Source organism: Pelophylax lessonae, assembly GCF_965119305.1.
Source record: "Pelophylax lessonae genome assembly, chromosome: 13".
Taxonomy (NCBI): domain Eukaryota; kingdom Metazoa; phylum Chordata; class Amphibia; order Anura; family Ranidae; genus Pelophylax; species Pelophylax lessonae.
This window is the reverse complement of record NC_138780.1, coordinates 163734414-163758613: the sequence shown is the minus strand read 5'-3', so window position 1 is coordinate 163758613 and position 24200 is coordinate 163734414. Positions and strand designations below refer to the sequence as shown.

General features: G+C 43.2%; 1 protein-coding gene across 2 annotated transcripts in view; it reads left to right on the top strand.

Annotated features, from left to right (window-relative positions):
- Positions 1-624: 624 nt before the first annotated feature.
- Positions 625-24200, top strand: part of MDGA2 (MAM domain containing glycosylphosphatidylinositol anchor 2) — a 1055744-nt gene continuing 1032168 nt past the window's right edge. For both annotated transcript variants that reach the window (XM_082275762.1, XM_082275761.1), the window contains exon 1: positions 625-1691. In XM_082275762.1, coding sequence (XP_082131888.1) covers positions 1619-1691 — 73 coding nt within the window. In that variant the 5' untranslated portion in view covers positions 625-1618. The remainder of the gene's footprint in view (positions 1692-24200) is intronic.

Below are 24200 nucleotides of genomic sequence, written 5' to 3'. Positions count from 1 at the left end.
GGTGACAGTCCCTTGTATAGGGTGACACAGAGCTGTATAGGGTGACAATCCCTTATATAGGGTGACACAGAGCTATATAGGGTGACAGTCCTTTGTATAAGGTGACACAGTCGGTCCCATGTCCTATGTGTAGAGGGATCTCAGGCTGTCCCTGGTTGCTCTCCATATACAATGTATGGCCGGGACGGACCTGTCCAAGGTGCTGGATTCAGGCGCTCCATCCTCCTGCGCTCCGCACACCTGCCAGCGGCTGAGATTGGTGGAGCCGCTCCGCTCCCCTGCAGCTGTGGGGGGTGCGGGGTCCTATCCGCGGAGGACCCCCATATTTCATTCACAAAGCCTGATTCCCACGCTCTGCTTCTATACAGAGATTAATGGGGGCGGAGGGGAGGCGCATTATCTGGAGCTTCTGCTGTGGGTGGCATTGGATGTCATCAGCAGCAACTAACCCCCCCCCCCCCTCCCAACCCTTCCCCCCCATCTGATGCTGGTGTACCCCTTTTTCTGCAGCCCGCTGCTCCTCTGTGCTCCCCATACAGATGAGCTGTGCTGGGAGAGGGAGGGGGGAGAGGAGGATGGGAGGTGGGGGTGTAAGGAGGATGGGGGGGAGACACGCAGCTTTGACGTCGCCTGGCTGCGGCTAGCAGGCTCCAGCTCCTCTACACGTAGAGCCCAACGTGACCACACACAGCCCTGTCTTCTCCTTCCTGCTCCTGCCTGCACACACACACATACACACATACACTGACACACACACACATACACAGGTCCCAGGGACACTCACTCCAGGTGCAGAAGAAGACATGCACCACCCTCTCCTGCCCAAACACTGCTGATCAGCAGATCCTTTTTTTTTTCTTCTTTTTTTTTTTTTTTTTTGGAGGGGGGGGGGGAGAAGGCAGCCTTTGGATTCCGCCACAAAAAAATGACAAGAATATTAATATATGCTGCAATCCCTCCCTGCCAGGTTTAGCTTCATTTGCATTTCCTGCAGCTGGGGCTGGTCCTGTGCTCCTCTCCCATTCATTCATATGGGGGGCTCCTGGCTGCGATCTGGACCTGTCTCTTCTCCTATGGCTTGGATCGGATGAGTGGTCAGCCTAGATCCTTCTTCCTACACAAACCTCGGTTGCCAGGCTGGATCTGGGATTTTTTTTTTCTTTCCTTTGCTTCTTCTACTTGCATTTGCGATGGCAACTAATGGCATGGGGGGAGGAAGATCTGGAGGGTCTTGGCTGGACAGCGATCAGTATGCTCTCCTAATTGCTCTCCAGGGAACACTGCAAGTTACTTTTTAAACCCCCATTAAAGAAGCTGACCAAGGATTCAATTAGCATCTGAGCATCCTCATGTTTGATTGACCAAGGGATATTCCTTGTCAGTCCTAGTAAAGAAGACCCCCCCCCCCCACTTCCACAACCCCCCCCCCCCCCCACACTTCCACAACCACCCTACTTCCTAAAATACTAAGAGCAAGCAATTCTGTCACTGTGTGCTGACCAGCAAGACACCTGTGAGCTGGAATTTAAACGGACACCCTTGGGGTAGTTTCTTCAGTCCCTGGCCTTTGGAAACTCTTGTGTCCTCTTGGACTGGATATGTCCATTTTAACGTGAAGATGGATTTAACTTTCGTGATTTTGTGGCTATTGACAGTTCTTCTGGAAGGAGTCACTAGCCAAGGGGTGTATGGTAAGTTCTTCAACCTCTTGACATGAGTTCCTCACCTAATCCTCAATCGTTGACCTTGTCGGTTTTCTTAGACTTTTCTCAGTTCAAGGATTCCCTGGTGACCCCAATTTATTTTTTTTACAAAACTGCAATAGCCCATGGCAACCAATCTTCATGTGCAAAAAGTCAGTTGGGTTCTGATTGGGTGTTGTGGGCTACTGCACTTTGTCCATGGCTTGTTGAACACTTATAGTCTAGGACGGTGGACCTGCAAGACTGAGAAGGTCCTAGATTGATTTGGTATTGGAGGGATGACAGGTAGAGCTTGGGTGGTCTTCTGTGAGTGTCTTATACATGTATGACCAAATAAACTAAAATTGTAAATATTTTGCTTTAGTACTTTCACTAACATAAACCCATTTAGTCCATGCCAAACCAAGCCATAAACTGAAAAAACTCCATACTTAGGGGCTTCATACTTTGTCCATGGCTCTTTACCTTGTTGAACACTTGTAGGTGGACCCTGCAAGCTCCTGGCTGGTTTTGGCATTACTTGTTTCATTAAAGGGGTGACAGAGCTTGGGTGGTATGCTATGAGTGTCTCACATCTCACATGTATGACCAAATTCACTTAAATGGTAACATTTTTGCTTTCTTACTTTAATTAACGGCCGGTAATTCAAACCCATTTAGCCTATGCCAAACCAAGCTATTAAATGGCACCAGTCCATATCTAGGGGAAAAAAACTGTATAATCTGCATGCTTGGCCTTAAAACTCTGATGTGTTCAGAGGATCACATTGTACAAGCAGAGCTAAAAGAAGGATGCCATTAGTCTAATCACAGCTCAAGCTCGTCTGATTCTAAAAATGTGTGTGCTATTACATTATCACCTGTATTGCTCCAGCATTAGGGAGTCAGAGCTTGCAAAGCAGCTTCAATCATCCAATTTTCCATTGAGAAAACAGCTGAATGCAGTCAGGGGATACAAAGCCCCCCTTTTTTTTGTCATTTAAACGTTCAACAAATGTGACACCGACAATCAGCATTTGCAAAAGGCTAGGCAGAGAGGAATCAGTTATTTCCAGCACTGCATCAAATAATACCCCGACAGCCCCATTTATTGATACCAATCAAATAAAAATCCCCCATGCAGCATCAGATCCCCCCCTGGAAAGTAGTTGTTAAGTTGGCTTGGAAGGGTAGATAGCCTCCAGTCCATCTTCATGCAGCCTGCTGAGGATGTGGTGGTATTTCAAGTATGCATCACAGAATGACATAATAGATGATGCCACATTGCCATGCTATGGAGGAATCCATCCCTTAAATCCTATAGGCTGCTTATTAATGAACTTGCTTTGCTGTTCAGCACCTATTAATAATCTATTACTGCACACGCTGCAATCAACTGTGATTTAATTATTTACTTTTTTCCCAATATTATAAATACACTAATGGTCGACAGATGGTGTTTGCAAAAATACATCTAATCCCAGTATACAGCCTCAGTTGCCAATGGTGTGTGTGTTTTTTTTTATTATTATTTATATTTGCACAGGAGATGGTATGCACAGTTCCCCTAAAGGGGGCTGAAAAGCCTCATTTAATTGTGTTTAGCGCTGAGCTGATCATCATCTTGCTCATACAAGCAGCAGCAATGTAGAAAGGAGCCGGTGGGCGTGGCTAACATGGTGTCTGGAAGAGGGGGCGTGGTCAAGTCTCAACAGACCCTTCACTGTTCACACACAGCAGCTTTTGTGTCCTTTGCAGGAATTACAATCTGTTAGATCCGTTTTATTTGTGACACCCAAACAGTGATTTTGGAGGCACTGCACAGATAAGCATGGGAGGGTGAGGAGGAGATCCTGAGTGCATGTAATGCAGAGGGGGGATTATTATTTTTAGAGCTCTTCCTGGGAAAAAAAGAGAGGGGAGGAGGGGGGGTGATACATCTTGTTCAGGATGATGAGATTTCATGCCAGGGTAATTGGGTAGTGCAGAGTATTCATGTGTTTCCTAAACACAGATCAATGAGCAGCAAATGGATAATCAACCAAGGGGAGACTGGAAGCATGCATTGCAATAGACTGTGCAAGCTCAATGCAATAGGCTTTCCTGGCTGAGCAAGGCTGACTGCCTTCACTTGATATCTAGGTCAGCAAAAAGTCGGTGCCAGATGGTGTCAGAATTGACCAATGGGGTCTGCATGCCACAGCTCTGTCGATGCACATGTAACAGCAGCATACATTGCAATGGAAGAACCTGGTCATCACATGTGTGCTCAATGTAGATTTGTGGACACAGTTTCTAAGACATTAAAAATAAAATATATATTGTATACATAAAATATATATATATAGCATTAGGGTACTTGGACATTACCTGCATGGAGTTTGCATGTTGCCCCCTGTGCTTGCATGGGTTTCTTCCCACACTATAAACGTGTTGGTAGGTCAATTGGAGTTTGCATGCTGCCCCCTGTGCTTGCATGGGTTTCTTCCCACACTATAAACGTGTTGGTAGGTCAATTGGAGTTTGCATGTTGCCCCCTGTGCTTGCATATTTTTCTTCCCACACAATAAAGACATGTTGGTGGGTCAATTGGCCCTAGTATGTATATGTATGCAGTGGTTAGCACTCTTGCCTTGTAGCACCTTGGTCAAATCCCAGTTTGTATGTTCTCCCTGTGCTTGTGTTTCCTCCCACGCTTCAAATACACACTGATAGGTCCATTGGCTCCTATCGAAATCACACATGTGCTCACTCCATGCAGATTACTGGACACAGCTTCTAAGATATGTATGTGGATAGCACTCTTTTGTTTTGCAGCACTAGGATTGCTTGCCATGTAGGGCACTAGACTTTGCATGTTTCCCCCTGTGCTTGCATGGGTTTCTTTCCACACTTCAAAGACACGCTGGTAGGTCATTTGGCCTTAGTATATGTATATATATATATATATATATATATATATGCAGTGGTTTAGTCGCTAGCACTCTTGCCTTGTAGCACCTGAGTCAAATCCCAGTTTGTATGTTCTCCCTGTGCTTGTGTTTCCTCCCACACTTCAAAGATAGGTCCATTGGCTCCTATCGAAATCACACATGTGCTCACTCCATGCAGATTACTGGACACAGCTTCTAAGATATGTATATGGACAGCACAGTGACAGGGGGATTGCACTCTTTTACATTGCAGCACTAGAGCTTGCACATTTCCCCCTATGCTTGCATGGGTTCCTTCCCACACTATAAAGACGTGTTGGTAGGTCAGTTGGCCCTAGTATGTATTTGTATGCAGTGGTTTAGTCGTTAGCACTCTTGCCTTGTAGCACCTGAGTCAAATCCCAGTTTGTATGTTCTCCCTGTGCTTGTGTTTCCAACCACACTTCAAAGACACACTGATAGGTCCATTGGCTCCTATCGAAATCACACATGTGCTCACTCCATGCAGATTACTGGACACAGATTATAAGATATGTATATGGACAGCACAGTAATTTAGGGAATAGCACTCTCTTGCTTTGCAGCACTAGGATTGCTTGCCATGTAGGTTTGCATGTTTCCCTTGTGCTTGCATGGGTTTCTTTCAACACTTCAAAGACATGCTGGTAGGTCATTTGGCCTTAGTATATGTATGTATGTATGCAGTGGCTTAGTTGTTAGCACTCTTAACCTTGCAGCACCAGGGTCGAATCCCATCTAGGATAATTCATTCATGAGGTTTGCATGCTTTCCTTTGCTTACGTGGCTTTCTTCCCACACTCCAAAGATATGCCCGTGGGTCAGTTGACTCCTATCTTAATCACACACGTACTCACTTCATTCAGATTACTGAACACAGCTTCTAGAATATGTAAATGGACAGCACAGTGACTAGTGGATAGCACTCTCTTGGCTTGCAGCACTTGGATCGCTTGTTATGTAGGACTCTAGAGTTTGCATGTGTCCCTCTGTGCTTGCATGGGTTTATTATGTCCACACTACAAAGACACGCTGGTAGGTCATTCGGCCCTAGCATGTGTGTATGCAGTGGTTTAGTGAGTATCACTCTTGCTTTTCAGCACCAGGGTCGAATCCCATCCAAGATACTTCATTCATGGGGTTTTCATGTTTTCCTATGCTTACATGGCTTCCCACACTCCAAAAACATGCTGGTGGGTCTGTTGGCTTCTATCTAAATCACACATGTACTTACGCCATGCAGATTACTGGACACAGTTTCTAGGATATGTATATGGACAGCACAGTGACTAGTGGATAGGACTCTATTGGCTTGCAGCACTAGGATCGCTTGCTTAAGACACTAGAGTTTGCATGTGTCCCTTTGTGCTTGCATAGGTTTATTTCCACACTACAAAGACATGCTGGTAGGTGATTTGGCCATAGTATGTGTATGTTTGCAGTGGTTTAGTGTTTTTACTCTTGCTTTTCAGCACCAGGGTCGAATCCCATCTAGGATACTTCATTGAAGGGGTTTGCACGCTTGAGTGGCTTTCCTCCCACACTACAAATACATGCTGGTGGATCAGTTGACTCCTATTTAAATCACACATTTCCTCACCCAATGCAGATTGCTGGATGCATTTTGTAGGATATATATGAAGAGCACAGAGGCTTAATGGTTAGCACTCTTGCATTGCAGCACTAGGGCCAGATCCCATCCAGGACAATACCTGCACAGAGTTTGCATTTTCTCCCTGTGCCTGTGTTTTCTGCTACACTCTAATGACATACTGGTTGGTCCATTGGCTCCCATTTAAATCACTGTGTTCACTCCATGCAAATTACTGGACAGTTTCAAGGATATGTACATGAACAGCAAAGTGACTTCGTTCAATGTTTCTCAACTCTAGCCCTCAAGTACACCCAACAGGTCATGCTTTCAGGATTTCCATTATTTTGCACAGGTAATTTGATCAGTTTCACCACTTTAGTAATTACCACAGCTGTTTCATCTGAGGGAAATCCTGAAAACATGACCTGTTGGGGGTACTTGAGGACTGGAGTTGAGAAACATTGACTTAGTTGATAGAACTCTCTTGTCTTACAGCACTAGGATCCATTGCCATGTAGGGCCCTGGTACCCAACCCTGGTCCTCAGGGCCCACTAACAGGCCAGGTTTGCAAGATAACTGAAATACATCCCAGGTGATATAATTTGATGTTCAATGATTGCAGTACTCTAGCCTGCATCATACCTAAAATCTGGCCTGTTAGTGGGCCCTGAGGACCGGAGTTGAGGACCACTGATGTAGGGGACTAGTGCTTTCATGGGTATATGTCCACTTTCCAAAGACATGCTGGTAGGTTCTTTGGTCCTAGTATGTGTATGTATGCAGTGGCTTAGTGGTTAGCACTCTTGCCTAGCAGCACAAGGGTCAAATCCCATCCAGGACACTACCTGCATAGAGTTTGCATGTTCTCCATGTGCTTGTGTTTCCGCCCACATTTCAAAGACACATTGGTCGGTCCAATGGCTCCTGTCTAAATCACGTGTGGCTCACTTAATGCAGATTACTGGACACAGTTTTTAGGATATATATATATATATATATATATATATATATATATATATATATACAGGGCTTTTTTTTCAGAGAATAGGTGCAGGAACTCCCTCTTTTGGACTTACCCCTTGTCTCTGCCCCTACCTACTTCTGTGAACCGTTCCTTGGTTCCACCCACTACCCACCTCCTAGTACCATCCCTTTTAAGAAAATACAGAACAAAGTAACATTTGTGGTACTAAGTAATTTGTATGGAATTTGTTAATGATAACAAAAAAGCAGTAAAATAGATCCCATGCAGCCAACAACAATAGATCCCCCAGCAACAATATATCCAGCCAGAAACAATGGGCCCTCAGCAGCAACAGCAGATCTTCCAGCAGCCAGTATCAATAGACTGCTGCCTAAACAGTATATCCCCCCCAGCAACAACTGACCCCTCAGCAACATAGGACCCACCCCAGCAACAATAGACCCCCCTGCAAAACTAGATCTCTTCCAGAGACAATAGATCCCCCAGCAGCCACATTAGATATTCCCAGCAGCAATAAATCCTGCTGCAGGAATAGATCCCCTCCAGCAACAATAGGTTCCTCAGCAGCCAGGATCAATAGACAGTGTAGCACTCCTTGCCATTACATACATTCAGGGCTGAAGGTGCCGGAACTGCGTTCCCCCGTGTTCCCGCTGAAAAAAAGCCCTGTATATATATATATTTGGCCAGCACAATGGCTTAGAACAGGGATCCTCAAACTACGGCCCTCCAGCTGTTGAGGAACTACACATCCCATGAGGCATTGTAAAACTCTGTCATTCACAGACATGACTAGGCATGATGGGAATTGTAGTTCCTGAACAACTGGAGGGCCATAGTTTGATGACCCCTGGCTTAGTGGTTAGCACTCTTGCCTTGTCTCCCTGTGCTTGCGTGGGTTTCCATCCACACTCCAAAGACATGCAGTGGATCAGTTGACTACTGTATAAATCACACATGTCCTCAATCAATGCAGATTACTGGACACAGTTCCTAGGATGTGTAGATGGACAGCACAGTGGCTTAGTGTTGGCCCTCTCTTGCTTGCAGCACTAGGATCAATTGCCATGAAGGGCATATAGTTTGCCTGTTCTCCTTGTGCTTGCGTGGATTTCCTCCCACACTCCAAAGACATGCTGGCAGGTTAATTGGCTTATATCTAAATTGTCCCTAGTATGTGTATGTATGCATGTGAGATAGGGACTTTAAAATTGTAGCTCGTCAAGGGCAGGGACTGATGTGAATGCATAATATGTATTGACTGCGTAAATTATCAGTACTATATAAATACCTCAAAATCAATAAATATATAGCAGTAAGAATGTGCAAGCTACAATAAACAGTGGCAACCAACTTCAACTCATTGCAGAAGTGATGACTGAATGGGTGTTATGGGTTCCAGCTTTTAGGCAGCTCATAGAGCAACAAGGGTGTACAAATCCACAGCAACCAATCTTTGGATCAAGCAATCAGATGTTATCTTTTATTAGAGCAGGGAGAGATGTTTCCTGCTGGGTCGTAGGAGTTGCTGACCTTGTACATTGCGCTCCATAAACCTGAGAATGTACATGCAACATGCATCTCATCAAGAATTGTGCATTATTTAAAAGAGATAACCACCAGGAAGGCAGATCAATAAGAACAAGGAGGGTGCGGCAACTAATAGTAACTGATCAGGTTGATCGGTTGATAAAACATACCTCCATTTTTATGTTAGACTGATTTATCAAAGTCCATAAAAGCGTTTTTACTTCTGTATAGCAGACACTTGAGTTTTTACTTTTTGTAGCAATTTGAAATACCTAATGAAAAATTGGACTGGAGTTTATTTAGAACAGGGGTGGGGAACCTTTTTTCTGCCGAGGGCCATTTGGGTATTTCTAAAATAATTCGGGGGCCATACAAAATTATCAACTTAAAAATGTGCCTATTATATTTGGTCGAACATTTAATTAACTCACCCCTAATGTGATGGCTGCAACTGCTTCTCTTTGGTGAGGTGTGTGATGTTAGCTGGTATTGATGATGTTGCTACTCGCAACTGGTTTTCCAGGTTTGCCCCCTTAATGCAGAGTGATGAGTGCCCCACATATCAATGCAGAGTGATGAGTGCCCCCACATATCAATGTAGAATGATGAGTGCCCCCACATATCAATGCAGAGTGATGAGTGTCCCCACATATCAATGCAGAGTGATGAGTGCCCCCACATATCAATGCAGAGTGATGAGTGCCCCCACATGTCAATGCAGAGTGATGAGTGTCCCCACATATCAATGCAGAGTGATGAGTGCCCCACATATCAATGCAGAGTGATGAGTGCCCCCACATATCAATGCAGAGTGATGAGTGCCCCCACATAAATGCAGAGTGATGAGTGCCCCACATATCAATGCAGAGTGATGAGTGCCCCCACATATCAATGCAGAGTGATTAGTGCCCCCACATATCAATGCAGAGTGATTAGTGCCCCCACATATCAATGCAGAGTGATTAGTGCCCCCACATATCAATGCAGAGTGATGAGTGCCCCCACATATCAATGCAGAGTGATGAGTGCCCCCACATATCAATGCAGAGTGATGAGTGCCCCCACATATCAATGCAGAGTGATGAGTGCCCCCACATATCAATGCAGAGTGATGAGTGCACCACATATCAATGCAGAGTGATTAGTGCCCCCACATATCAATGCAGAGTGATTAGTGCCCCCACATATCAATGCAGAGTGATGAGTGCCCCCACATATCAATGCAGAGTGATGAGTGCCCCCACATATCAATGCAGAGTGCTGAGTGCCCCCCCATATCAATGCAGAGTAATGAGTGCCCCCCCCCCCATATCAATGCAGAGCGATAAGTGCCCCTCCAATCAATGCAGAGCTGGGTTCTTCTACTTACCCGGCGCGGGCACTCGCATACGAAGTCACGCCTCCTGGACCGACTCCTATGATAGACGTCACGCCTCCTGGACCAACTCCTATGATAGACGTCACTACTGTGCTGTCTATCATAGGTAGGAGGCGTGACTTAATATGACAGCGGCCGCGCCAGGTAAGCAAAGGAACCCACTCTGCGTGTAATCAGGAGGCGCTTCCCCTTCAGAGGCAGCCCAATGGCAGGGCCGGATCAGATGGCTTTGGGGGCCGCATACGGCCCGCGGGCCATAGGTTCCCCACCCCTGATTTAGAAGTTGAAGTATTAGATACACACATCTTCTAGATTTACCAATATCTATACAATCTAAGGACCTATCTAAACAATCCAAACACTTTTGGGTTGATTTACTAAAAGCAAATAGACTGTTCACTTAGGAATTTCCCCCCAGTGCTTAGTGAATTTGATAAAATTTTGCTTTGCAAATAATCACTAATCATGTGCAAGGAAAATTTAAAAAACAGTATTTTTTCTTGAAAATGATTGATAATTTTTAGAGGGTCAAATCAGCAGCTATATGTGCAGGTTCATGAAGGTGAGGCAACCTCTTCTCATAATGGAAGTCATTCCCTTGACAACCCGTACAATTGCAGAATCTGCCTTAGTAGCAAGGGAGCAGTGATGGAGAACCACGTCACCGTTCTACTCAATGAGGGAGCAAGTCCATAGGAGAAGGTATGCAATCTCTTAGCAATCCTATTGCTCTTCAGACATCCGCTTTATTATGTCTACAGGTCAGTATCTCCAAAGCACTGAAGCCTATTGAATGATCATGACAGCCAGAGAACTGGTGTTGGCACCAATGGCAGCTCCCATAATCCCTTAGTATAGTTTTCCCTTAAAGTGTTGTTAAACCCACAACAGTAAAATCAGTCTGTATATGCAGTAAATCCTGCTTGTTACTCATTGTGGAACCTAAGGGGTTAATCCTCCGCATTGTGTAAAAAGGCAGTTTGATCCTGTCTTCGCTGATCCTCCCCTTCTTCTGCTGTCCCAATCCATCTCCTGAAAGGAAAGGAGCCTTTGGAGTCACTCTGCACATGCTCAGTTTGGTGTGTATTGCTAGAGAGTTTTTTTTTTTCTCATTGGGAGAGTGCACAAGATCAGCACAGGGCCAATCAGCACTGTCCAGACAGAGGGTCAGGGTTCCTGCAGCCTCATAGGACAGTCAGAGGAGAATGAAAACTCCTCCTACAAGCTTTAACTAAACACTGATAGAAGTCACAAGACTGCTATATACTGCTGATGAGAAAAGGTATTTAACAGTTTATATTTACTGAAATAATTACATTTCCATGTTCTGTGTACTGTGGGAGATCAGATATAGTGAATGCAGGGTCCTGGGTTTAGTAACACTTTAAATATAGACAATGGGCTTTCGCTAAGAACACTAGCACTGGGAGTAGAATTTTTTTAATCCAAAACTACAGTTAGGTACAAGGGGCGTTCAAGTTAAACTATATATATATATATATATATATATATATATATATATATATATATATATATATATATATATATATATATTTATATGCTGCTCAAAAAATTAAATGAACACTTTTTAATCAGAGTATGGCATCAAGTCAAATAAACTCCTAGAATATTGATCTGGTCAGTTAAGTAGCACAGGGGGTTGTTAATCCATTTCAGCTGCTTTGGTGTTAATGAAATTAACAACTGGTGCACTAGATGGGCAACAATGAAACAACCTCTCTTTCCTGAGGGTTTTCACTAGTTTTGCATTTGGCTAGGGTCAGTGTCACTACTGGTAGCAAGAGGCAATTACTAGACACCATAGAGGTTGCACAGGCAGTCCAACTCCTCCAGGATGGCACATCAATATGTGCCATTGCCAGAAGGTTTGATGTGTCTCCCAGCACATTCTCAAGAGAATAAAGGAGATTCTAGGAGACAGACAGTAAAGCCCTGTACACACGCAATGATTATCGGCCGACCGTCTTTTGTCCAGAGTGGTGTTTTGTTGGTTGGAATGTGCCTAGACTGCACACGAATTTTCTCGCCCGACAAAATTCTACTTCAGAAGTGATGTCATGTGTTGGTTTGCTTTCTTTGTGTTCTTTCTTCTCTGAGCATGCCCAGACTTGCTCATTAGATTTTTCCCTGTCGAAATCTGTACTGACTGCACGAAAATCGGCCATGTTTTGACGGCAGACAAAAATTTTATAGCCTGCACACCAGATTTTTTTCGGCCGAAAAGTCGGTTGTCGGAAGCATCATACCAACAAGCCGAAAATCGGCAGATCGGTCGTTGGATGAAAATTCCCTGCCAATTTTCGACGCGTGTGTACGGGGCTTTACTCTAGGAGAGCTGGACAGATCCGTAGAAGGTCCTTAACCCATCAGCAAGACCGGTATCTGCTCCTTTGTGCAAGGTGGAACAGGATGAGCACTGCTAAAATGACCTCCAGCAGGCCACTGGTGTGAATGTCTGTGACCGAACAATCAGAAACATGCTTAATGAGGGTGGCCTGAGGACCCGATATCCTGTAGTGGGCCCTGTGCTCACTGCCCGGCACCATGGAGCTCGATTGGCATTTGCCATTGAACACCAGAATTGGCAGGTCCATCACTGGCACCCTGTGCTTTTCACAGATGAGAGCAGGTTCACTGACCCACCACCAAACCCGTCATGATGAATGATGTTACAGGCAGCATAACGTTCTCCTCGGCTTCTCCAGACCCTTTCACATCTGTTACATGTGCTCAGGGTGAACCTGTTCTCATCTGTGAATAGCACAGGGAACTGGATGAGCACTGTCAGAGCTCTACAAAATGACCTCCAGCAGGCCATTTGTGTAAACGTCTCTGACCAAACAATCAGAAACAGATTTCATAAGGTCAGCCTGCTGGAAGTACTTTTGTAGGGCTTTGGCAGTGCTCATCCTGTTCCTTCTTGCACAAAGTAGCAGATACCGGTCCTGCTGATGGGCTAAGGGCCATCTACATCCCTGTCCAACTCTCCTAAAGTAACTGCCTGTCTCCTGGAATCTCCTCCATGCTCTTGAGACTGTGCTGGGAGACACAGCAAACCTTCTGGCCATGGCACATATTGATGTGCCATCCTGGAGGAGTTGGACTGCCTGTGCAACCTCTAGAAGGTCCAGGTATCGCCTCATGCTACCAGTAGTGACACTGACCCTAGCCAAATGCAAAACTAGTGAAAAACAGTCAGAAAAGATGAGTAGGGAAAAAAATGTCAGTGGTCTTCCTCTGTAAAACCATTCCTGTTTTGGAGGTAATCTCAGTGTTGCCCATCTAGTGCACCTGTTGTTAATTTCATTAACACCAAAGCAGCTGAAACTGATAAACAACCCCCTATGCTACTTTACTGACCAGATCAATATCCTAGGAGTTTGACTTGATGCTATACCCTGATTAAAAAGTGTTCCTTTAATTTTTTTAAGCAGTGAATGTATATGTATGTGTGTGTATATGTATGTGTATGTGTGTGTATATGTGTGTGAGTATGTGTATATATATATATATATATATATATATATATATAGATATATATATATATAGATAGATAATGTATGTGTTGATGTTACTTACCAGAATGGTCATTTATCAGATGCAAAAACTTAATAATAATTTTGCTAATTACAGTTGTTGCAAATGATGGGAAACCCATCTTGTGACACTTTGCTGATAATTACAAAGCGTTAGGGGCTACATAGGGCTGCATTAATACTTTCTGAATGTGCATTGAGTCTATGGGTATGTCTCATATACTATGGCAATGTGCAGTAACCACAATCAACCAATCAGAATGTGCCAAATTGATGGACAATACATAAAATTACATTAATATGTTTAAATCCACTCTGATCACCAGCATTATTCTATGTATGTCTTATTCAATCAACTTCGATGACCAACAAACCATAAGATCATTTCCTTAGGCTGGGTTCACACATGTCCAGTGCCATTTGTATGTCCATTTTCACTGTGAATAAAGAAAGCATTTGTTCAGCAGTTCAGGTGTGTTCTTGATGTGGTTCTGATGTAAATTTGCAGGGCTCAGGACTGGATTTTTGTGATTTCACTGCTGGCCAATACATAGTAGATAAAGGGTGTCAACTCCTGTTGTTAAGAGGGCAATTCGTGCTGAAATCCTGAACTGAATCTTGAACACAACTGAACACGTTCCATTTAGAAGCGTTCCCAAAGAACTCAATGAGCCTGGAATTCTTCGCACCTGAACCACACCGGAGTGCTCAGAAAATGCACACTACTCTTTTTAAATATGCACTGTGAATGCACCGCATATATGTGAACAGCTTCAATGGAAATCAATGTTATTTCCCATGTAATGCAAATTGGATGCGGTTCAATGCACTATGATTCTAGGGCTCATGCACACTGGGCTTAAAGAAAACGCCTCTTTTACAGGCATTTGACTTTTTTTTATCTGCCTGCAAATGCAGCTCTATGTTAGCCTAGTTATCCATGCGCACATAGGTGTTTACAGGTAGAAAAAAAAGCCAACACCAGCATGTTAGGAGAGGAGCTTTTAGGCAGAAAAAAATGCTTGACCCACCAAAATGTGTCTGAACCATCTAAATGCGCTTAAAGCGCAGCATTCATTCATTCCAATGGGTAGATACATCAATAATATGGCCTTCCATAGTAATGGAATCCATAGGTGCTTGAACCATTGATACACCTAAACACACGTGCAATACTTGGCTTTAGAAGTGTTTTTTTTAAGCTGCTTTTTGCTTGCAGGAGTAAAAGGCGTCCAGAGGAGAAAGTAAAATGCCCAGTATGCATGAGGTCTTCAACAAGCCTACTCCAAAACATAGGGGCTTTTAATGAAAATATCGTATTTAAACCCCTGTTTTCAATATTTGTTTTGGATAGTGTGGTTGGGGGGGTTAGAACCATTGTCAGGTTTTTATTGCCAGCTCTGTAGGGAAATTTCTTCTTCCTTCCTGGTGCCATGACAGAGTGTCAAAGGAACAGAAAGCGATGGGAACCCAGGGAGACTTCTTCTTTTATTGTTTTGGTATGATATGAGAGGGACAGAAGGGGTCACAAACAGTATCCAAGATATGACCAAATTATGAACCCTCCCCCACTTTATCAAAAACTAGAATATTATCATTTTGGCTGGAGCTGGGCTTTATTTAAAGCTAAACTCCAGGTTTGATATTTATTGCATGCTTACGCTGGCCCAGCTTGGACCAATGTAAGTATGTTTCATCTCTAAGGGGCCACTGGAGAATCCAATGATCACTGTTGTAGCCAGCACTACTACAGTGATAGCCCCAATCTTCCAGGTCCTGTGCAAGCGACTTCCCCTCTGCACATTGACAACAGTGGGCACTCACTCATAGAATGCTCAGTATTTATTGAAAGAATAAAAGGCGTTCTGTGAAGGGCAGTAGTGCCAAGAGAGTAACCCCATGTGGTCCGTGTGGAGAGGTCAAGCTGCTCACACAGGATCTGGAAAATCGCAGCTATCACTGTGGTATTGCAAAATTGTAAGTTTCCCCAGTGGCCCTCCGATATGAAATATGCATACTTACCTTGTTCCAAGCTGGACCAATGTAAGTATGCAATAAAGTTCATATTTGAAGTTTAGCCTTGAACACCTCTATAGCCTTTGCAGGGCTGATTTTTTTAACGGGGATAGGGCACTTTCCCTAGACAGTGAGACCACCAAGAGTCTTGCAAGTAAGGGAACTTGGCTTTTGAGTCTAATGGGACCATGTCTTAGCTCACTGGTCCTCTAAACCAGCCTTTTTAAGCCAGGGTGCACAGGCACACTGGGGTGCCTTGAATCTTCTTCAGGGGTGCCATGGCAAAATGCCTAAAAATGTATCAAAATATTGTATACAAGCCAGTAGGTGGATGAAGCCTGCCTTTTAGTTACATAAAGCCACAGATTCTCATTATGTGCCATTACAACTTTTTAGACACTGCCATCCTAACAACCAATTATGTCATCAGTTGATAAGAAAGATATCTGTGGCCTCCACAGCTTCCATGGTTGACCCTCCTCTGCCTCTCTCCCTCAGCACTGGGGTCACAGTGGGGTTAGCTGACTGATCGAGAGAAATTGAGGGAGAAGTGAAATATTGGAATACTAGTCAGTACCATTGTGCAAAAGTGTATTTGCTTTGGAACACAAAATCACCCCTAAGGTTGGGTGTCCTGCATGTGTGGATGTTGCTGCATTATGTTAAACTATTAGAATAGTTTTTTATATTTTAGAATGGGACTCCTCGAGATTGTCCATAATTGTAAAGGGTGCTACGAGATTGTATATAATTTCAAAGGGTGCCTTGACCAAAAGGTTGAGAAACACTGCTCTGAGCAACCAACAGACCCCCTGCTTAAAAAGAGGATTGTGTTATACCTTAGTGTAAAAGACATATTACTCATATAATAGAGGCTACCATTATAATGGGTTGCTCCGATATTCTTGAGGATGGGACCTATCAACGAATTGGAATGTAGGGACATCGCTATGGCAAATCATAACTCAGAGATCTCACTTCTTCCTAGTGAAAATGCACATCCATCAATTTACAATAAGCTTGCCTCAAGCCTATATGTAACAGGTGTACTTTATATACATCCATGACTTACCAGCGGGATTAATGGCATATGAACATAACATCTGGGGTAGGAAAGCAGGGAACATTTAACACAGTTTTAAACATGATGGGGGAGCTGACAATTTTGCAAAGTGACACCTGTTTAATGGCTTGAGGAATATTCCTCATATTTCATAATTCACCTTGATTGGTGCTAAGCCGAAGTTTGTAAACCAAGCTAAGTAGGCAAGAGATTTCCACTGTCATCTGCCTCCATCGCTTTGCAAAGCTGCCAAGTGTAATGACATCCAGGGACGGTCTTGGGTTTTGCATTCGGGTCCTTGGAGACTTGTGCTTCTTATTTTGTTTTTTATTTTTAAAGTGAGAATACACTTAAAATATTAGTGACACCAGCATCTGGCCAAAGAAAAAATGAGAATGATAATGTACAATTGGTGAACATGGATGAAAAAATAAACCAGTAGAGCAAGATCTAGGAATGAGTTACAATAAGTACCAGGATGGGAGCCAGTCAGTTAAAAAAAGTAGAAGGTGGAGATGGGAGAGGGTGGACCTCAATTACTAGGTTTATTGTATTTCAAATTAGATGGAGGATAAAAGATTAATAGGGAGGTCATTGGTTAGCATTCTGGTTTAGTTCTATTGGGTATATTGGAAACATTGCACTATTGACCATCACTACAGGTAAGGTTTGGATAAAGGATTCCCAAACCTCAAAGAATTTACAGCTCATTTTAGACTTTTGATAGCTTCACCAAAGATCCCTGCATACTTGTCTAGCCTATTTGATAGTTGTAGTAAGGTTTTAGATCCTAGACAGGCCAGTAATGAATAGAAAAGCTTGTGATTATCAAAACCATTTCTGGCCTTATATATTACAATAATAAATAAATTGTTGGTATGAGATGTTCATTATCACACAGATAGACTCTAAATGAGACTGTGCAAATAGAAGGGTTCAAATACGACAATCTACCATTGTTAGCAGCAAATTCGGGTTTATAGGCAAAGTACTATAAACAAAATATTAAAGTCCACCAAAGTGTGCAGCATCTTCATTCAGCTCCACCACAAAGCGGTTACAATGCCGCTTACCAAATCCTTACACCCCACAACTCAAGAGGTCTAAATCAGCACTTAAAATATGACAAATCCCACATGGATGGATTGATGGATGGCTTCCGACCGCTTCCTCTGAAACCTCAGCAAGCCTCAAGCCTCACTCTCTCATGAATGGCATGCCCCAAAAGTGCTCACTGGATCGCTTCTCCTATATTGGTCTCAGCAGCAAAACGCATAGTGAAGTACAGTTTAAAAAACATTTATTAATGAACCAAGTGGGTACTCACAAAACAGATAGTATAGCAAGCATATCGCACAACATCACCGAATCTCTAGGCAGGTGTCATAACATCACTGCCAAACTCTGCCCTATCCACAATTCGTCCAACAAGAAGTCTTCCAAGTGGCAACAGAATGGACAGATATTTCCATTGAACAACCACATGGCAACCATGAGCATTTGGCTTGATTTTGCAGCGTGGTCCTATTGATTTCGATGGGTGAGTTTGGCAAGCTCCACTGCTTGTCAAACTTTGCCTGCCAAGTTAAAATTTCTGCACTGCAGTGCAAAGTGCAGTGCCAATGTGTACTTACCTGAGCAGCCACTATTTTCCCTTTTGAAGGTAGGCATTTGGTGGGACAATACAAATTCAGCTGGACCATCTGCTTGCTTTTACCTCCTTTGTAAACAATTCAATATTTGGGTCTCATGCCTCTAACTGCCATCCCTGCTTGCAAGAATGGCAATGTTATTTTGTATGTGTAGGCATTCTTGCTCTTCAGCAAGTAAAAGAGGCCATGAAAAATAATTGCTTGATGCAGTAAGAAATGCAGCCAAAATAGCCAATTATTAAACTCTCTGTTATCCAAGAGCCATGGCTGCTCCTATGTGCATTTCTAAAGTTGACCATTTGGCTGCCCATTAGGTGTATGCATGCCTCTTGCAGACCTAATAAACAGCCCAGCAGTAGGGATGGGCTCAGGGGTTTTAAGATTGTAGTCCCAACCCACCTGAGCAATCCTTCATTGCACACCACCAATCATAGGCAGTGAGGCATTTCCCAGCCCTCAGCTGCACATACACATGCTGCCTATGATTGGCAGTGTGCAGTCAGGGCTTCCTGGCGGGATTGTTCAGGTGGGTTAGGACTACGATCCGAACACGCCTGAGCCCATTGCTACCCAGCAGCCATCTGAAGGAGTTCACCAGCAAGCTGACAATACTGCTGCTAATGGCAAAGCAGTGGCTCAGCACTCTCAGCCTGAAATGAGAAGTGCTGTTACCAACAGGATCGCCTAGGAAAGAAACCTTGCAACAGATTCCCAAAAAAAAAAAAATTATCAATAAAATGTATGGAGACATGATGACCCACATACTGAAAACTAGATTTTAGGTTTTAGGTTGGCTTTTGCTTGCTGATCGTGGGCTGCTGATGTGGACGACATACCACTAGTCCTTGGCAATTATAAGCTGTTGTTTGGTATACTGTTTTTAAACTATCCCTGGTGGATCTGATTTGGGACAATCACATCTGATGGTGATTTTACCCTCCAGATTGTGGTTACTCATGCTGATTACTGAAGGTATGCAATGATGTTAATTTGATTACCTGGATCCTGAAGAAGCCCTTACGTTTGGGCGAAACACGTAGACCCCGAATTGCCCACTCTTTCTGTACCTGATTGTGCTATATCAGATACACCATTTGGAATAATGTACTGTTAAATATGGTGCTGTTTTTAATATTTGGTAGACTAATAATAAAATTTGTTTTAAATGTTATATCTGTGTGTTTATGCCTGGCACCTTCTGAAATCCCCTACTCCTCTCCTACCCCTGCCCCCCTCTTTTGGGGAGTAAGGGTGGGGGTGTCTTCTCTCCATTGTTTAAGACTTGGGGGATAGTGCCATGGCATATAATTGAATACTAAATCTATGTTACAGAATCTACCCCCCACCTTCCCCTATTATAGAATAAAAAACATGACAGGCGCTTAGCCACACAATAAAACATAAGTCCATATAAAGTCCAATAAATATTAATAAATAAGATGGAAGAGGGGGTAAAAGGGAAAGTCCAGCATATAGGGCAGCCGTCCAGAACCAATGAGCCAGGGGTTCACAAAGCTGAAGACAAAAAAAGAGAGAGAGGCGCCTCTAAGTGCGGACTATAAAAACACATTTATTTAGTAAAAGTATGCACTCACATCTGTGCGTTTCAAAAAGGCATATATCATAAACCCTCCTGGGAGATTCCAAGATCGATCAGAGGGAGAGAAGTCATCCGGTCCGTGCTGCCATCCTAGAGGACTGGTCTCCTCTTCACCGCAGCCGGCAGTAACGGCGAAGCTAGAGCTTTGAAGAAGGAGCGCGGCTGCCCGCCCCACGGCAGCCCGCGCGCTCGGAAACGCGTCGCATCCTTGTGACGTCATCCATGTGTTACTGCTGACCAAGCCTCGTTTTCAACCCAAGGACGCTTCCGCTCTAGCTTCGCCGTTACTGCCGGCTGCGGTGAGGAGGAGACCAGTCCTCTAGGATGGCAGCACGGACCGGATGACTTCTCTCCCACTGATCGATCTTGGAATCTCCCAGGAGGGTTTATGATAGATGCCTTTTTGAAATGCACAGATGTGAGTGCATACTTTTTACTAAATAAATATGTTTTTATAGTCCGCACTTAGAGGCGCCTCTCTCTCTTTTTTTTTTCCCCTATTATAGATTTTAGGTTTACTTACACTTTAATACGTAGATCTACGGTACTCATTGGTTTTAGTGTGACTCAAAGGCCAAACTACAGTAGAAATGCCTGCTTTAGATTGCTGTAGCCATAATGGCTTGTTCTGAATATAAACAAGAGCTCCATACACAAGGCATCCATATCCATTCTTGTTTTGACAGATTTAAGGTACAAGCAGACAGCCAGTGACTAATGAGACTGCTCTTGTATAGCTAAACATCTGTTAGTAAAAAGCCAGTGACCCAGGAAATGCATGCACCGCAGGCTGCGTAATGTTCTTTTTTATTGGATCAATATCATAGTATAAGCAGATGCAGTTATATATACTGTACATTTATACAAAAAAATAAAAAAAGAACCCATGGGTCTGTTGTGTTGGCTTGGCCCCAAAGGACTTTATGGTGCATTGTGTAAAATCATTAAAGGGAATGCCCCAGTAAAAACAACGTAATAAAACAATAGGTTTTCCCATAAAACAACCCTCATTTTTTACAGGATCGCTATTTGGTAATCTTAAAGTTTAGTGCGATTGGCGGCTGACTTTTACAAAGTCATTGGTTTGTCATTGCACGATACAGATTAACATGATCGACAATTATTTTCCATAATGTCATGTATGGCAGGTTTGTTGTTTTATTAGGCCTAATTAAATATATGCCATCTGTTCGGAGAGATGAATGCTGTGTATAGGCATTATTTTTTATGAAACCTCGTTTGATATGAAGAGATCAGTAACTCACTGTGACTCACTCCATAGTCACTTCATAATACGAATTGTGCAAAGAGAAAAAGGAATCAAGTGCTGTAACCTACTGTAGCTATTCAAGACAGAGCCCAGGAAACAGGTAAAGTCAATTGATGAGCTGCTGATGTCATTGTAACTGTCCCTAAAGCAATCCTTTCCTTTCATGAAAGTGTCTGATGTGTTTATGACCGCTCAGAACCAGAAGATTTGAGAATTGGTTCTGATGGATATATAGTGGAACATGTTTTCCTTCAAGGACGCCGATCTGTAATAGAAGTATAGAGTATATCGAACTTATTCTGGTCCTAAGCTACTACGGCAAAAGGATCACTCAACAGACAATAAACTCTTGAATATATACTGAGGAGCACTTATATAAACCTTCATCTCACTTGAAGGTATTTTTGAAACATTTATTGGTTAAGAGCATCAAATACAGTTGACGCATTTCGGGTGAATAAAAAAAAAAACCCTCTTGGTCATGGCTTGAGACATGGATGTCATTAGAGTCATTATAGAATGCACTGGAGGACCTATGTTAGGGCTTAATAAAGGCCACCGTTTCCTAATGGCATTAAGAACATGTACAGTATGCTTTCAACAAAAATGCAACTCAGCCTCCTCCACTGGCTTTCCATATCACTCACGGTTTTCTAATGCCAATCTGAGCCTTTTAATATGTACATCTTGACTAGGTTCAGAAAAGGTAATGCCTGCCATGCTCTCCTCTGCTTCACCATTGGTTACTAGATTTGACAATCATGTTTAGAGACCAATAGTAAGGCAGAAGATTGCAAGACAGATGCTGACATTCTGGCTGAAAGTCAGAGTGTTCTTAGGTTCTAGGCTGCTTAAAGTGGTACTAAATCCACAGCAGTAAAATCAGTCTGTATATGCAGTCAAGCATGCTTGTTTATTAAGGGGTTAATCTTGCACATTGTGTAAAAAGGCTCTTTGATTCTGCTGTCTTCTCTCAGATCCTCCCCTTCTTCTACAGTTCCCAATCCATCTCCTGATAGTACAGAGCCTTGGGGCACTCTGCACATGCTCAGTTTGGTGTGTATTGCTAGAAAGGTTTTTTTTTTTTTGTGTGCATGTGATCAGCACAAGGCCAATCAGCACTGTCCAGACTAGGGATGCACCGATCCGATATTCGGATCGGATATCGGCCCCGATACGGGCAAAATAGCTGGATCGGGGGATCGGTAAAATTAACAGTGTGAAATATATATAAAAGGAGGTTGTAACGGCGCTACCTTAAAGTGAATAAGTGCTTATTGTATGTGCCAACTTAAAACAAAGTGCCAATAAAAATTGTGTCATAAAAAACCATTTAATTTAAAATAAATAAAGTGCGCTAGTGTTTTGTGGTGTGACCAAGTTAGCTGGTTAATAAACTGGGCCCATAAGGTGCAACTCAGTAAAGTGCAAGTGCTGTGCTGCATATACTAGACGAGTAAGAAATAATGGGTTCCCAATGTGCATTTATTTTATAATAACAATTGACAGAAAATAAATTAAATTCATGAGTGAAAAATCGCATAAAACAGTGAACATAAATTCAACCGTGCTGTGCGTGGAATTTGTAATACCACTAAAGTGAAAAAAGTGCTAAATTGAATAAAAGAAAGTGATAAATAAAATTGGGGTTGCAATTTTGTTGTACATCCACTAGATGTCGCCCCTAGATATACGACCTGTACTTAAGGAAAAAGATGGTCGGTTTCTTCCGGGGTTCTCCAGTGGGTCGAACCAGGCTTTTTAGTACCTCAGGTTAGAAGAAAGAAACCCCATGATGTAAAGTATATCTGTAGCGTGGAAGAGAGAGCATGAAGACTCACATTTGAGGCTGTCTAGGATCAGCGGTGACGGCCGGGAAGCTTCCGCGTTCCACGGCCCAGGCTCCGAAACCGGAAGTGACGTAATGACGTTACGACTCCGCCCTACGCGTTTCGTCATGTGACGTCTGCTGGAGCGGCGTCTATTGGCGTTATTGGACGCCGCTCCAGCAGACGTCACATGACGAAACGCGTAGGGCGGAGTCGTAACGTCATTACGTCACTTCCGGTTTCGGAGCCTGGGCCGTGGAACGCGGAAGCTTCCCGGCCGTCACCGCTGATCCTAGACAGCCTCAAATGTGAGTCTTCATGCTCTCTCTTCCACGCTACAGATATACTTTACATCATGGGGTTTCTTTCTTCTAACCTGAGGTACTAAAAAGCCTGGTTCGACCCACTGGAGAACCCCGGAAGAAACCGACCATCTTTTTCCTTAAGTACAGGTCGTATATCTAGGGGCGACATCTAGTGGATGTACAACAAAATTGCAACCCCAATTTTATTTATCACTTTCTTTTATTCAATTTAGCACTTTTTTCACTTTAGTGGTATTACAAATTCCACGCACAGCACGGTTGAATTTATGTTCACTGTTTTATGCGATTTTTCACTCATGAATTTAATTTATTTTCTGTCAATTGTTATTATAAAATAAATGCACATTGGGAACCCATTATTTCTTACTCGTCTAGTATATGCAGCACAGCACTTGCACTTTACTGAGTTGCACCTTATGGGCCCAGTTTATTAACCAGCTAACTTGGTCACACCACAAAACACTAGCGCACTTTATTTATTTTAAATTAAATGGTTTTTTATGACACAATTTTTATTGGCACTTTGTTTTAAGTTGGCACATACAATAAGCACTTATTCACTTTAAGGTAGCGCCGTTACAACCTCCTTTTATATATATTTCACACTTTAACCCCTTGTGGGTTTGGTTGTTGGCAGCTTACACCTTCACTATTGTCTAAGGTCTACACTCCATAGCGCTGGTCACCCCTACCTTTCTACGGTAAAATTAACAGATCCACGGGCCGATCCGTTTTTGCTCTTTATAGCTTGTGAGGGAGCAGAGAA